This window comes from Suillus subaureus, assembly GCF_016647635.1.
Source record: "Suillus subaureus strain MN1 chromosome Unknown BJ212scaffold_3, whole genome shotgun sequence".
Taxonomy (NCBI): Eukaryota; Fungi; Basidiomycota; class Agaricomycetes; order Boletales; family Suillaceae; genus Suillus; species Suillus subaureus.
Window position 1 is genome coordinate 993,157 of NW_024538559.1, and position 13,417 is coordinate 1,006,573.

Genomic DNA, 13,417 nt, shown 5'->3' on the forward strand with positions numbered 1-13,417 from the left:
TCTCTTGGACTTTGGTCTACCTAAGTCTGTCCTATCCATCAGGCCTAGGGATTGATTCCCTAGGCTAGAGCTTTGCCTTTCTGGCACTTACCCTCTTTCTGGACTTAGGTCCAATCCCTGTTCTCTCTGACTCTGCCTTAGGGTAGTCTACCTCTGTTTGTTTCTACATTGGACTCCATCCAATGTAGCCCCTATTCCTTCCAGATCTCTGGGTGTCCTGTCCTTTGGATATCCCGCCTCTGTACCTTTGAATGTCCAGAGGGGTATAAAGGACAGGACACCCAGAGATCTGGAAGGAATAGGGGCTACATTGGATGGAGTCCAATGTAGAAACAAACAGAGGTAGACTACCCTAAGGCAGAGTCAGAGAGAACAGGGATTGGACCTAAGTCCAGAAAGAGGGTAAGTGCCAGAAAGGCAAAGCTCTAGCCTAGGGAATCAATCCCTAGGCCTGATGGATAGGACAGACTTAGGTAGACCAAAGTCCAAGAGAGGATTGGGCAAGTAGAGCAAAGTCTAAGATGATATTTAAACTAAGGAACTACAGGAGTATCTACAGGGGTTATATACTGGACAATATCTGAGGGGATCAGTAAGCAAAGGAGCAGGGCTATGTACGAGCATGTGGAAACACATTAGTAAGTAAGATTGGAACATAAGTAAATGAACTTGGAGATGAGGACTTAGTACAAGGATCAATAAGCAAAGATGAACAAGAGGTAACCAAAAGCTGGAAGGCAGAGAATGTCTAAATGGGGATAGGCGCAGGATATCAGACAGAGGGTGGGAATAGGTCTGGAGTTAATATCCGGAGGTCCAGAGATCTGGGGATCTGGAAGATGAGGTGGATACAGGACTGGAATATGAGGAGATGGATATAGTCCAGAATCCAAGATGAGGTGAAGTCCGGATGTCTTGCTGGATGGAGTGTGCATAGGGTGGTATGGATCAGGCTAGCAGTGGGGATCCAGAGGTCCGGAGCTCAGGGGTAAATCTGGAGCAGAGTCGATCCTACTGAGGTGTGGAGCATACAGCAGAAGGGGATCTGGGAATGAGTTGGATATGAAGTGGGGTCTGGACATAGGCTCGGAAGGTGTGGGAATATGATGGAATGTGGGTCTGGATTGTGGGATATGACACAATGACATTAATCAGTGACAGGTTTTTCGGAGGAAGTCTAATCATCCCAACCTTGGGTTGCTGTCGCTCTTCATACCAACTTCAAATTCCAGCACTCATGGGATGAAGATGATCAAGCAGCTGGGAGAATTTTGGCATTCAATGATACTTCAAGCAGTGATGATTTGGAAATGGGTGCCTCCCAGGTATAACTTATTGATCTATTTGAAGTGTGCTCACATTTTCATAACTTCTAGCTGGCTGATGTACTGGAACTTCACCATAAGAAAAATGGTCATCCTTGCCTTCCTGATCCTGCCCTTCTGGACCTACTCTGTGGTGCTGAAATGGCCAATACATCAGGTTTAAAGAAGAAGGCAACCAAAGCATCCAAGGACCTGAGCAATGGTCCTAAGTCCACACAACTAGCCTGGTATAGTCCCTGCTGGAAGCACTTTCTCAAGGAAGCAAAGGGAGAGTGTCATGTCCTGCATGCTCTAGAGAATGCATTCCCAAAACTTGTCCCTGACTTATCAACCAGCATCATGGAGTTGCTCTCAGCTTCTCTCATTGAATGGCTTGGAGATGGTAATCAAGTTGAAGCTGGTATGTCGTCACTTCCCTTTTGATATTGTATTGACTCACAATATCCACCAGATGTATGGCCCACTCACAAACCTGATATGGCAAGACTGGTATGTATCTTTCTTGTCATGAGCTTGTGTCTCATTTTTTTTAGTTATATGATGATCTATTAACTTGGCAGTCAGACCTCAAGAAGATAGTTGCCGCCATCACTCCTTCTGTATACAATCTCATCCCACTGACCGATCTTTCCACTCAGGAGCACACAAATTGGGTTGAAGCAGCTGCTGTGGACTTGCTGGATAAATTGAAATATTTGTGTGACAGGAAGGATGAATTGGGGAAGACTAAAAATTTTGCTCACCCTGGACTTCATGAAGCCACCATTCTTTTCATCTATGTAGGGTCTTATTGCATTGCTCATAGGTGACCAGACATCTTTTGCAAGCAGATACCACTAAAGTGTTTAGCTCTCATCACTACAGTGGTATCATCTCAATATTAACACTACTGGGAATGTGCTGACACTTTTTTTTAGTTCAACTGTGTCTTTGATGGTCTCGAAAAAAATGGGAATGGGAAGACTTACCCCAATTTTTTGTCAAAGGATTACCTGTGCATATACAACAGAATGCTGGGACTACTCAAAGACATTATGAATGACCCTTATCATGGCCCAAAATTGGTGCAGTGGCTTCATGAGTGGGCTGAAGCTGGATGGTATGGATATGAGGCTTTGCATAGTATTTGACACTAACTAGTTCATCCAGGGCCAAGTTTTGCAAACTTGACAGCATTGACAGATCCAAGCATGTCCACCTGCAGGTAGAGCTTGATTAGAAGGAGCTCCATGTCTATCAGTCACTAATATTAGCTATCATTGGTTTTCTTTTTCATCATTTAATGTATCTGACTGTCATGTGATTCATTTGGTTCAATATATGATCATTGTGCACTATTATACAAGCTCTGCATTTTTGAGTTGTCTGTGAATGTCTGTACAGCAATATATATTATCATTGTGTGCTATTGTACAAAGCTCTGCATTTTTAAAGTTGTCTATGAAAGTCTGTACAGCAACAATTGGAACTTTTGAAGGGTTTCTGGGAATTGCTAGAAGGATCTGTGAGTATGTGTACAGTGATTCATAAAGTAAGGTGTTGCTGTAGTAAGCTGGCAAATAGGGACCAAGCTGTAGAACTGGGATACTGTCCAGCTCTGTACAGAGCCTAGTGATTTACTGATGCTAGCATCAAGTGGCTGCTTGAGACATCCACAGATCCTGAAGTATTTCTTGCTGCCACTAGCCTTGTTCCTCATGTTGACTGGCCTCTGGATTTTGACATCTCAGACATGCTGCATCAGTTGTTTGATGTTTACATTACCTGCCTTGATGTTCAGGGGCAAATTGTACTGTCATTGGAGGAGAAGGCATCAGCATGTACAATGGCTCTCTGTCACTTTGTCACCTATACTGCCACCATATTCTCCAGGGATGTCCTGCCTATGGATTTGTTGGTGAGGGAAGCACAGACTACATCATGTTTTTCCAGATGTTGGAGAAGACAAAAGTCAAGGATAATGTGGTTGTTGCAACAACCAAGCTGTTTGCTGTGAAATATGAACCATATTTCTACAAATTTCTTGAGTCACCAAAGTTTGGGGTTTGTCTCAACCCTGTCCTTAAGTGTGTCATATCCACATATTTGGATCTCAGATCCAATCCACATCTTATCTCCCTCTAACATCTCATCATCCAATCTGCCACTCATCCAGTCTAGTCCACAATTCATCCAAATCCACAATCAGCGCTCATCTCCTTTTGGTAGTCCCCTAACTCTGATATTTTGGTTATCTGTATATCCATCCTGCTCACTGATCTGTTACCTATGCTTCATTTCTGTTTCATTATTTGTGATCCATTTCTACTTACCAATAGACTATCCATATGCTTTGTACATAGCCTCAGACTCTGCTGATTGATCATTCTGTTAGATACCTATAGTATATAACCTTCTGTAACTCTCTGTAACACCTCAGTTCAAATATCAACTTAGTTCTGCTCATTCCTGTCCTCTGGACCTGAGTATCTCTACTCTTGTCACCCTCTGAGACTTGGGATTGATTCCTATAGTCTATCTGCATCTGCCTCTGTCTATGACAGTCCACTACCACTAGTTTCTAGTCTGGACTCATCTGGATTATCCTTACCATACTTATCTGGCATCTGGAAGTCATCCAGATCCGCTATACTACCCATCTGACCCTCTGGACACATTAGTCTTGTCATCCTGAAATAAGGGGCAATACTTGAGTAAGGGGCACTGTTAAGGTCGTACTCAAGGGATAACTGGATCTGAAGGGCTTTGGCCTCAGCTTGTGCACTGTGCCCCTTACCTGAGTATCGCCCCTTATTTCAGGAAGGCAAGACTAATGCATCCAGACGGTCGGACGAGTAGTGTAGCAGATCCGGATGATTTCCAGATGAGGGTAAGTATCGTAGGGCTAATCTGGATGAGTCCAGACTAGAAACTAACAGTAATGGACTGTCAGAGACAGAGGTGGATACAGATAGACTATAGGAATCAATCCTAAGTCTTGGAGGGTGATGAGAGTAGAGATACTCAAGTCCAGAGGACAGGAATGAGTAGAACTAGGATGATATTTGAACTGAGGTACTACAGAAAGTTACAGGAGGTTATATACTATAGGTATCTAACAGAATGATCAATCAGCAGAGTCCGAGGCTATGTATGAAGCATATGGATAGTCTATTGGTAAGTAGAAACAGATCACAAATCATGAAATGGAAATGAAACATAGGTAATGGGTCAGGGAGCAGGACGGATATACAGATAGCCGAAATACCAGAGTTAGGGGATTACCAAAAAGAGAATGAGCACTGGTTGTGGATTCAGATGAATTGTGGACTGGACTGGATGAGTGGACAGGATGGATGACGAGATGGTGAAGGGAGATAAGATGTGGATAGGATCAGAGATAAGTTGTGGATCAGATCTGAGACGAGATAAGGTTTGGATCTGAGATCCAGATATGTGGATATGACAGGCACAGTGCATGAGCTGAGGCTGAAGCCCTTCAGATCCATTTAGCCTTGAGCATGACCTTAACAGAGTGGCTGTCTCATGTTCTTCCCTTTCACTTTGTTATAGGGCAAGTGGATGAAGATGTAGAAAAACTTGCCATCACAGTGATATCAGAACTCCTATCCTCTCATTCCTCTCCATTGCCTCAAATCATAGCTAATTGCACTCTTCTTGCTTGCATCATGGTTGGGGTCCAGTTTGACAAGAAAGACATCATTCAGGTTGATAAAAGGTGCTCTTGACTCATTTGATTGTTCTTCTGCTATACTTAATGAAAAGATTGTGTAGTTCTGCTCTGCCTCAACTTGCTGAGGCTCTTTTGGAGCAGTTCCAGACAGTACTCTGGGCATCAGATGGAGGCAATCTCAACAGTGATGTCCACTGAGCATGGCACTTTAATGTCATCTGCCAAGTGCTTGACCATGACCTACTTCCACCTATGAAGATGTGAGATCTGGACATGTACTGGAAGATTTTTTTTACAAGTGAGGTCATCTCAACACAATAATCAGGATTCATCAGCAGCACTGTGAGAAGTACAGCACTTTAGGTTCACCATCCCCATCAATGACAATCAATTTCCACCAGCCCCTGCCTGGTTGTGGCAGCATTGAATCTCATGGGAAGGCAATTCCCACTTGCCAGAAGACTTCAACTGGCTAGTGGACTACCTCAGTGATGCTTGTACCAATGACCACAGGACAGCAGGTGACATCCTTGTACTACTGAGTAGTATGACAGTGAGCTGCAGCCCTGATAAACAATGTCTATACATCAGGAAGCTCATTGCCTGCATGGGGAGCAGCATGCTCCTATGTTTATGCCATGCTGCCCTTTGTGCTGCTCACAGTTCCTGAGAATTCCTAGCCTCCATCAATGTTGTTGATGATGCAGACATGGTTTTGACCAATTTATCCCCTGCTATCCTTACCATGGTTTGTCCACAACCAGGTGCAACACCTACCAATGATGGTCCTGACTGCTTCTTCCATCTTGACTGTGACTTGTGCTATCTCAAATTGATCTTTTCTCTGGTGAAGAATTTGGTCTGGCATCCCCATTTGATTTGGGATAGCCATATAGATCAGTGCAGTAGCATCATTGCAAAGTCCTGCAATTTTCAAATGTATTATTTTTTGAAGGATGACATTTCCTACAAACCCCAGTTGCATGCCTTTTACCTAGCTGGTATCTTCCTCTGAATGCCATCTGAACAGGTGTCCATTACATTACCACAGGATACAGGTAGAAAGATATATCTAAATGGACTATAGCCCTAAAAGTGTGATACATCTTTAAGTCTAGTTATCCACCCAGCTGGGATATATCTGTTCTCACCAGATATCACAACCGCATTTTTCGCATTTTTGAAACTCAGCTATTTTTCAAATGTCAGGATACATTCCAGATTTGGTAGGGGATATATTCCTATGGTATGACCGCAATTTTGGCTTCCAAAAGCGGAAATTCACAAAATACATCCTATTTTGGTCACTTCCTCATATCAGGGCTTCTTCACATTATTCCCACACTCCGCACTTTCGCATTTTTCAGCCACACAGTGTGGGAATTACACTACAACACCCAAAACATCACCCAATACACCACCAACTGCCTCTTTGGGCCAAACAGACATAGTGTGAAAACCATTTAAGTGACCTTACCACAACCTGAATCTTGGCTATAATAAGGTTTTGGTAGATAAATAGCATATTTGTAGAGTAAAGCTACCAAATAGAGGCTCTGTCAGTGCATTTGACCTGATATCTGGTAAAGATGGGAAATAGGTTGTTTGGGCCTGCATCAAGGTTCAATGTGAGGCCACATGAAGGATATTTTGGGTATATCAGACAGAGACCTGTGGTAAAGATCAGAAGCTGAGACACCTGAGAGAGGTTGTATGTATATATAACTAATGTTGAGTGGCCTATGTTTGTTCCTATGGTCTATACATGTTGACTGTTGCTGATCTGGACAATTTACCATCGACTCTTGACTATCAATGATCTGAATATTACTGCAGGCCTTCCAGCAGTTCAAGGTGGCAACAATCCAAGCACATAAAATTGGCACATGTCCTACAACCATAGATGCTAATGAAAATGACAAGTTATGTGATATAGGCATTCTAACATACTGAAACATATGAAGCGGAAGCTTGATCATCCTGAAGGCAGTCAGAAGAAATGAGGGGACTGGGATAGAAGAGGGCTGCATGCATGCAGAACTCAGCCCAAACATGATCACATACTTCAGGGGTGCTTTGCACTCCAATCCAATTCCCCTCAGCACCACTCGACTGGTCTAACCATGCTTCAATGAATGCACCCTGCAATGGCACTCAAGAATCCCACATGGGCCATCTGCCTCTCAGAAAGCACAGATATCCCCCAATAAATGCTAGCCAAAATGCATCACATCCCCAAGCCCACAGTGGTGACTCTGAATCCACTTTGGTTACCAGCCATGACTCAATCTCCTTTGACAATGTTGACCAATTTCCTCGATTGCAGTGGTCGAACATTGACAGAAGTGGGAAAAATGGAATGCTATCATCTGGGGGAGGAGCAGTGCTGTGATCAGCTACTTCTTGAAAGAAAAACAGCTGTGCCACAATGTAAGTACTAGTGATTTAGTATGTTTGCAACAGAACGTGCACTCATGTCACTTGAGGGAAGCAAATTTGCCTGCCAGCTATCAGGATCCCTCATATCCATCGATACAGTGTTTACAACTGGAGTGGTAAACATCCCATACTCCTTGGCAATAGATACTGATATTTGAACGGGCTGCAACAGATGATTTTAAGTTTGTTTTGAACAGAACAATGCTGACTCACAATGTTTTATTGTAGAAATTCCCCTGGTAGCATACCCAAAAAGCAGACTGTGAGAAGTAGTGGTTGCAGAGATAAACATCCAGTCTCTTCATGTTGTATGTCTGGATAGATGACAGAAATATTGGTGAGTATTCCAGGATCCATGGAATGTCAAAATCTGAAGTCTGAGGAAGTGTGTGGGACTTTGGACTTGTCATTCAAAGTCATATCACAAGGCACATGACTATGTCACTCAATAACTTCAAGTCAATCACTGACACTGACAACACTGTGATAATCATCTCCAAGACTTGTGCAAGCTATCATCTCGTCCCATCTGTGAGTCCCATCATTTTGAGTATTGAAGTAGATCTAATGTGCAAATCAAAGACCAGGAGCAGTTCTGCACCATAACATCCTCCTACTAGAGGTGCTCATGGTATCATCATTGTGTATGGTGCTTGATACTAAGTGCCACTACACAAGCCTCAATCAACCCTCCAGCTACTTGCCAAACTTACTTGCCCCACCCACCTCGTCCATTCATGAACCATAAATTTGTTGATGGTGATAGTATGTTTTTGTTAGTCTGTTATTCACATGGTTGTTTATATCTCACCGCTCTTTATTTACAGTTATAAAATATTGCGATGATAGAAGCAAAAATGCCATTTGCATGGTATGCCCTCGCAGAGCAGGTGTCTTGCACACAATGGCCATCTGACACATCAAAAAGCATATCTCCCAGAACATGCATCAATGTTTCTCTCAAAGATCTGTCAAGAGTCAACAGGCCACTGCTTCTGTACCACTTGGTCTTGAGGGGAATTTGCGATGGAAGAAAGCCAGGAACCCCATCTTTACCTCAACAAACACCAACCCCACAGTGTCTCACCACAACTCTGAAAACCTGTACATGGATGCAGACATGCCTGATGTGGACATGGAGGTCCCACTATCCAAGCTTTTGAACCACATTGCAGGTGACCAGCAATATGAGTTTGAAGAAGCACATCTGGACCTATTCACCAAGCTCCAAGCAAGTCTTGCCTGCGGGGAAATTCCTTTCTTGATGCCTCTTGCCCCTGTTAATGGAGAGTGTGAGCTCCTTGATGATAGTGTGCCTGATTTTGGGATTGAACTTCCTGGTGAGTGTAAAATTTGAGTTGTGCTCCATGACAATGCGCTTAATGAAGTGTACAGATGATGGTGTTTACAATATGACGGGCACCAATGTTATCGCCTCTCAAGATAGTCCAACATACCCATGGACATCCAAAGCAGTGAGTTTTTTTCATATGAGTTGCAAACTCAATGCTCACAGCTATGTCAAGAACTTCATCACGTCGCTTCTTTTCAGCTCCCCCCACCACCCATTTTCTGATGGGCAGAAAAAGGCAGTCCTCAATTGGGCTAGAGACCTTGGCACTTGAGATGTTCCCTCATTCAGCATGGTCAAGAAGGTCCAGAAACATGTTGACCATCTTGTTGGTGATCCAACTGAGAAGGTCTCAGCTCACTCAGGGGACACATTTTATATCAACAATGTCGCAGAATCAATTGCTAGGGTTTGTCTAATATGTTACATAGGTGTGTATGGTACTGACACAATATTTCAGGACTATGTGAACCCACTCATTCAATTTGCAATACAAGATTACCCAGAGGATGGAGGCGAAGGAATGTTGCAGGTGTTTAATGGCACAAAGATGCTGCTTGATCTCCCATCACCACCTGCAGTTCGGGTTGATGGCACAATATATTTTATCAATGAGCTGCTGCAAGAATCATCCAAGGCATACTTTATCCCAGAGCACTTCTTTCTTGGTTCATGTCCTCCCACTGACGAAGTTGAACCTGGAGCTCAACCAAACATGAAAATTCAGTATGCCCTTGGTCGAGCTGCTCAATGGACTGACATATGTTATTTGATACTAGATTTATGACTTTGTGCTGATCACTGACATGTGAATTAGGCTGGATTCATCATCAACAATGAACAAGAGATTATACCCACTTCAGCCTTTGTGCAATCATTCAAAGATATTGCTGCAATGCATGGTGAGCTCAATTGTGGTCTCACAGGTATGTTCTATATCAAGTGCACTAGTGATTGTGGGACTTAACCACATAACAGCTTCTTCAGTTAAGTTTGCATCACTTATGCCCAATCCATTGCGTGAGAAGTCCAATGGTCAAATGGTCTACGCCAGTCCCACTAATTATTTTTATGGATGATGTGTTGGGCAATGTGTTGAAGCAATGGAACAAACATCATGCCATTTACATGTCAAATGCCAACTTGCTGCGTGAGATGCTTGAGAAAGAGTTTTTGGTGTGATTTGTCACATCCTTGCCTCATGCTGCACCAATGGAGCTCATGTGAGCCATGAAAGAGTCTATCTGGTACGTGCATGTTTTTTGTTGTCTAGCTCATATTCTCAGTCAGTGGTCGCGATTTTCAGTGTTGCAGCTGAATCTGGCATCATTGCATGGGACTGCAAGGACAGTGAGGAGGTCATGCTCATCCCTTATGGATTGTTTGTCACTGGGGACAATCCCATGCAAGCTGAAGAATGCAGCCATGCTGGGCTGAACTGCAACTATTATTGCAGGACGTGTGATGTTGGTGGCATGAAGGAATATAAGGAGTCTGAGGCTGGATATAGCAGTATCTTCAATGTTTGAAAGTCTGTTTCATGTTTTCTAACTACTGATTCTGTGTTTGCAGTCAGGCAATATCTGAATGCCAGAGGGTACTGTGAACACAGTTCAACAGCAATTCGAGACTGCAATGCTATTGGGTGCCTTGAAGAAGGTGAAGAACTCTGTGTCATCAACTGGTATTTGTGATACAGCTTCAGCCTCCATCCTTAACACACTGCTGGAACTTGGCAAGAAACTCAGGAAATGTACAGTGGGTTCTCCAGCAATACCTGAAAACGAGGTCAGCATCACACTCAAGAAAGAGTTTGAGCAGCTCTTGCAAGGTGGAAAGCTCGATGACACAATCAATCCCCTGCTAGGCATGCATGGTGAGTGTTTTTGAAAATGATGTAGATGTTACACTCATGTTCAAATCAGCATTCAATGTCCATATGGATACGCCAACTGAAATCTTCCATACAATACTGCTAGGTGTTGTAAAATACTTCTGGGGGCAAACAGTATTCCTCCTCGAGAAATCAAAGCTCTTGCATCTCTTTCAGACCTGCCTCGAGACCATTAACAAAGATGGGCTAAATCTCCTTGCCTCAACACTGACTATATCTGCCACTACAAAGGCAGCTTGATTGGAAAGCATTTCAAGAGCTTGGCACAAGTAATGCCATTCCTCATCTATGACCTTGTCCCACCAACAGTCCTCAATGGTTGGACAGTCATGGGTGAACTTGTTGTCCTTGTCTGGCACACGAAAATAGCAAACACCAAGGTTTACCTTGTAAGTTCTTATATCACATACATTCAAATGCCTGCTCTTTCTAATCATCTTTTGATAGGCAAAGTTAACACGAACGATCCAAGATTTTCTGAACATGACAGCGCAGTGTGCACCAAGTATCCTGATTAGCAAATCCAAATTCCATTTTCTCATTCATCTCCTGGCCTATATTCGACGTTTTGGACCAGCAATTATCTTCTTGATGGAGCGATATGAATCTTTTAACCACATTTTCTGCTTGTCTTGCATATATAGCAATCGCCAAGCACCAAGCAGAGACACCTGCAAAGTATTTGCTCACCAGGACATCATCAAGCATGTTGCTACTGGTGGTTACTGGTATGATGGTGAGATCAAGAAATGGGTTCATGCAGGAGTCCAGGTCTTAAGTTATCTTGATGAGCACCCTGAACAAGCACAGCTGCTTGGGTTATCAAACTTCAGTCGCAGCACTCCAATACCTGGTGAATAACGCCATACATTTCATTATTTCATGACTCATTTGTGTATAGGGTCAGGAAAAGTCGAAACAGTAACTGGAAAGTCTAGAAAGACGGTCTGGAAGGACACAGTTTTTTGGAAGGATACACGTTGTGCGAATATTCCCAGAACCATCCTATGCAATCCAAACATTGATTACCACTGGGCAAATGTATTGTGACCAGCACAGGAGAAAACGCATACCTCAACAGTGAAGTTATTGTTCGACCATCAGCAGATGGAAAGGTGGGTTGTTTGTTTGAACTTTCAAGGCAAATAATTGACAAGATGTTTTCAGATGTACATTGGACATATTCGGGAAATACTTGTATCATCCAATGACCACCGAATAGTAGAACACATCGCTCTCCAGCACTTTTCCTTCACAGAGACATTGCACCCATCTCTTCATCTTCCATGTCTAGATCTTACTGATGATGAAGTAGTTTTGTCCACCACTGTAAGTTGTCATTGTCTTTCACAAGTCAGTGATGCATCTTATGAGTGTTGTCTTGCATGATATTGTGTGTTCTGTCAATGTCCAACATAACTGCATCAATTCACATTGCACCGACACCACTCAGCAACCCATATATCAAGAATGGACCATAACATCTCACTCAAGGCCCATCATTCAACACAAGCCAACCCCACACTACCTCCTCAATGTATACTCTGTTCATAACTACGACTACATCAATCTTGTTATGCCCAATACCCTTCACAAGACACCACTGAGAGTGACCAATGTGACTGAAGTTCGAGCATTGGCAGTGCAGCAAATGCAGGAGAAGTGAGCAGCCAAAAAATCCGGAAATATACCTCAACAAGGAGAGGGTGAACACATTGAAGATGCCACAGCACCACGTGCAGTCTTTGATCATGCTCCCACCACCATGAAGACTGGTGCCAAACCGAAAGCAAAGGCTGGCAGTTCCAGCATGTGAGGAAGAAAGAAGACTGTACCATCATGCACCAGTCAAGCTGTTGTGGGGCCCTCTAGACCAGCATCACCTCCACAGCAAAACACAGCAGATACTGCTGCTCCAGATCAATGATATTTTACACAGCCGTCGTATATTCCTCCTCATTTTTCACACAATCCTGTGCCTCAATCATACATTTCCTCACCACCTCAATCATACCACTTTCCACTGCCTCAGCCATACATGATTCAAGTTCTGCACCCAGGCCAATTACACATGCATCCACAAATGTCACACCTTCCCCTCCAACTGCACCTTCCTGCCCCTCAATCACACTTGGCTCCACTCCAATTACATGCTCATGCATTCCCATCAGCTTCAATTACCTGGCATCTGGGCCATCAAGCCTTTTCACATCCACCACCTGCACCTCATTTCCACCATATGCTATCAACTAATACCTTCTCACTGGCAGGACCTAATAGTTGACCTGGGCCTAACCACCACAGCATCACTACCCCCATCTGTCCTCTATCTCCCCCTTCTTGCCCACACCTTATCCTACACAGCACTCTACTCATCCATGACATCTGTCACTCAGGCTATTATTATTTCTGGAATGCTACTTCAGTAAAAGTGCAGCCGCCAGTGAGACACCTAAGAAATCTTGCTGGGATCAAGCTACTGTCATTCCAGAAACCCACTGCAGCTGCCAGTGAGACACCTAAGAAATCTCGCTGGGATCAAGCTACTGTCATTCCAGAAACCCACTGCAATCTTCAGGGCATCAGCTATGTGTCATTGCATATTGCAATTCACATTGGAGTTAAGCATACAGTCAGACTAATACATATTTGAATAAGACCTGTACTTTACATATAGCATACAGTCCTCAATTTATGTGCTCCCTTCTAACTTTGTATTTTATCATATGAGCAAT

General features: G+C 43.4%; 3 protein-coding genes across 3 annotated transcripts; 2 read left to right on the forward strand and 1 right to left on the reverse strand.

The window, feature by feature from the left end:
* Nucleotides 1-1,310: 1,310 nt before the first annotated feature.
* On the forward strand, nt 1,311-2,544 carry BJ212DRAFT_1475924 (uncharacterized protein; the record flags this gene model as incomplete). The annotated part of the gene is made up of 6 exons (XM_041339301.1): nt 1,311-1,325; nt 1,377-1,725; nt 1,777-1,814; nt 1,859-2,104; nt 2,243-2,424; nt 2,475-2,544. 6 exons carry the CDS (start codon nt 1,311-1,313, stop codon nt 2,542-2,544), a joined length of 900 nt encoding a protein of 299 aa, XP_041198344.1.
* A 4,608-nt stretch (nt 2,545-7,152) lies between these two features.
* Nucleotides 7,153-7,386, reverse strand: BJ212DRAFT_1260875 (uncharacterized protein; the record flags this gene model as incomplete). The annotated part of the gene is made up of 1 exon (XM_041330144.1): nt 7,153-7,386. A coding segment is annotated over one exon (234 nt), but the record flags the coding sequence as incomplete, so codon positions are not given.
* Nucleotides 7,387-9,820: 2,434 nt separating this feature from the next.
* Nucleotides 9,821-12,348, forward strand: BJ212DRAFT_1444390 (uncharacterized protein; the record flags this gene model as incomplete). Its single annotated transcript, XM_041337953.1, has 10 exons — nt 9,821-9,964; nt 10,007-10,011; nt 10,095-10,300; nt 10,383-10,664; nt 10,714-10,796; nt 10,931-11,071; nt 11,130-11,535; nt 11,584-11,728; nt 11,764-11,797; nt 12,037-12,348. 10 exons carry the CDS (start codon nt 9,821-9,823, stop codon nt 12,346-12,348), a joined length of 1,758 nt encoding a protein of 585 aa, XP_041198346.1.
* Nucleotides 12,349-13,417: the final 1,069 nt, after the last annotated feature.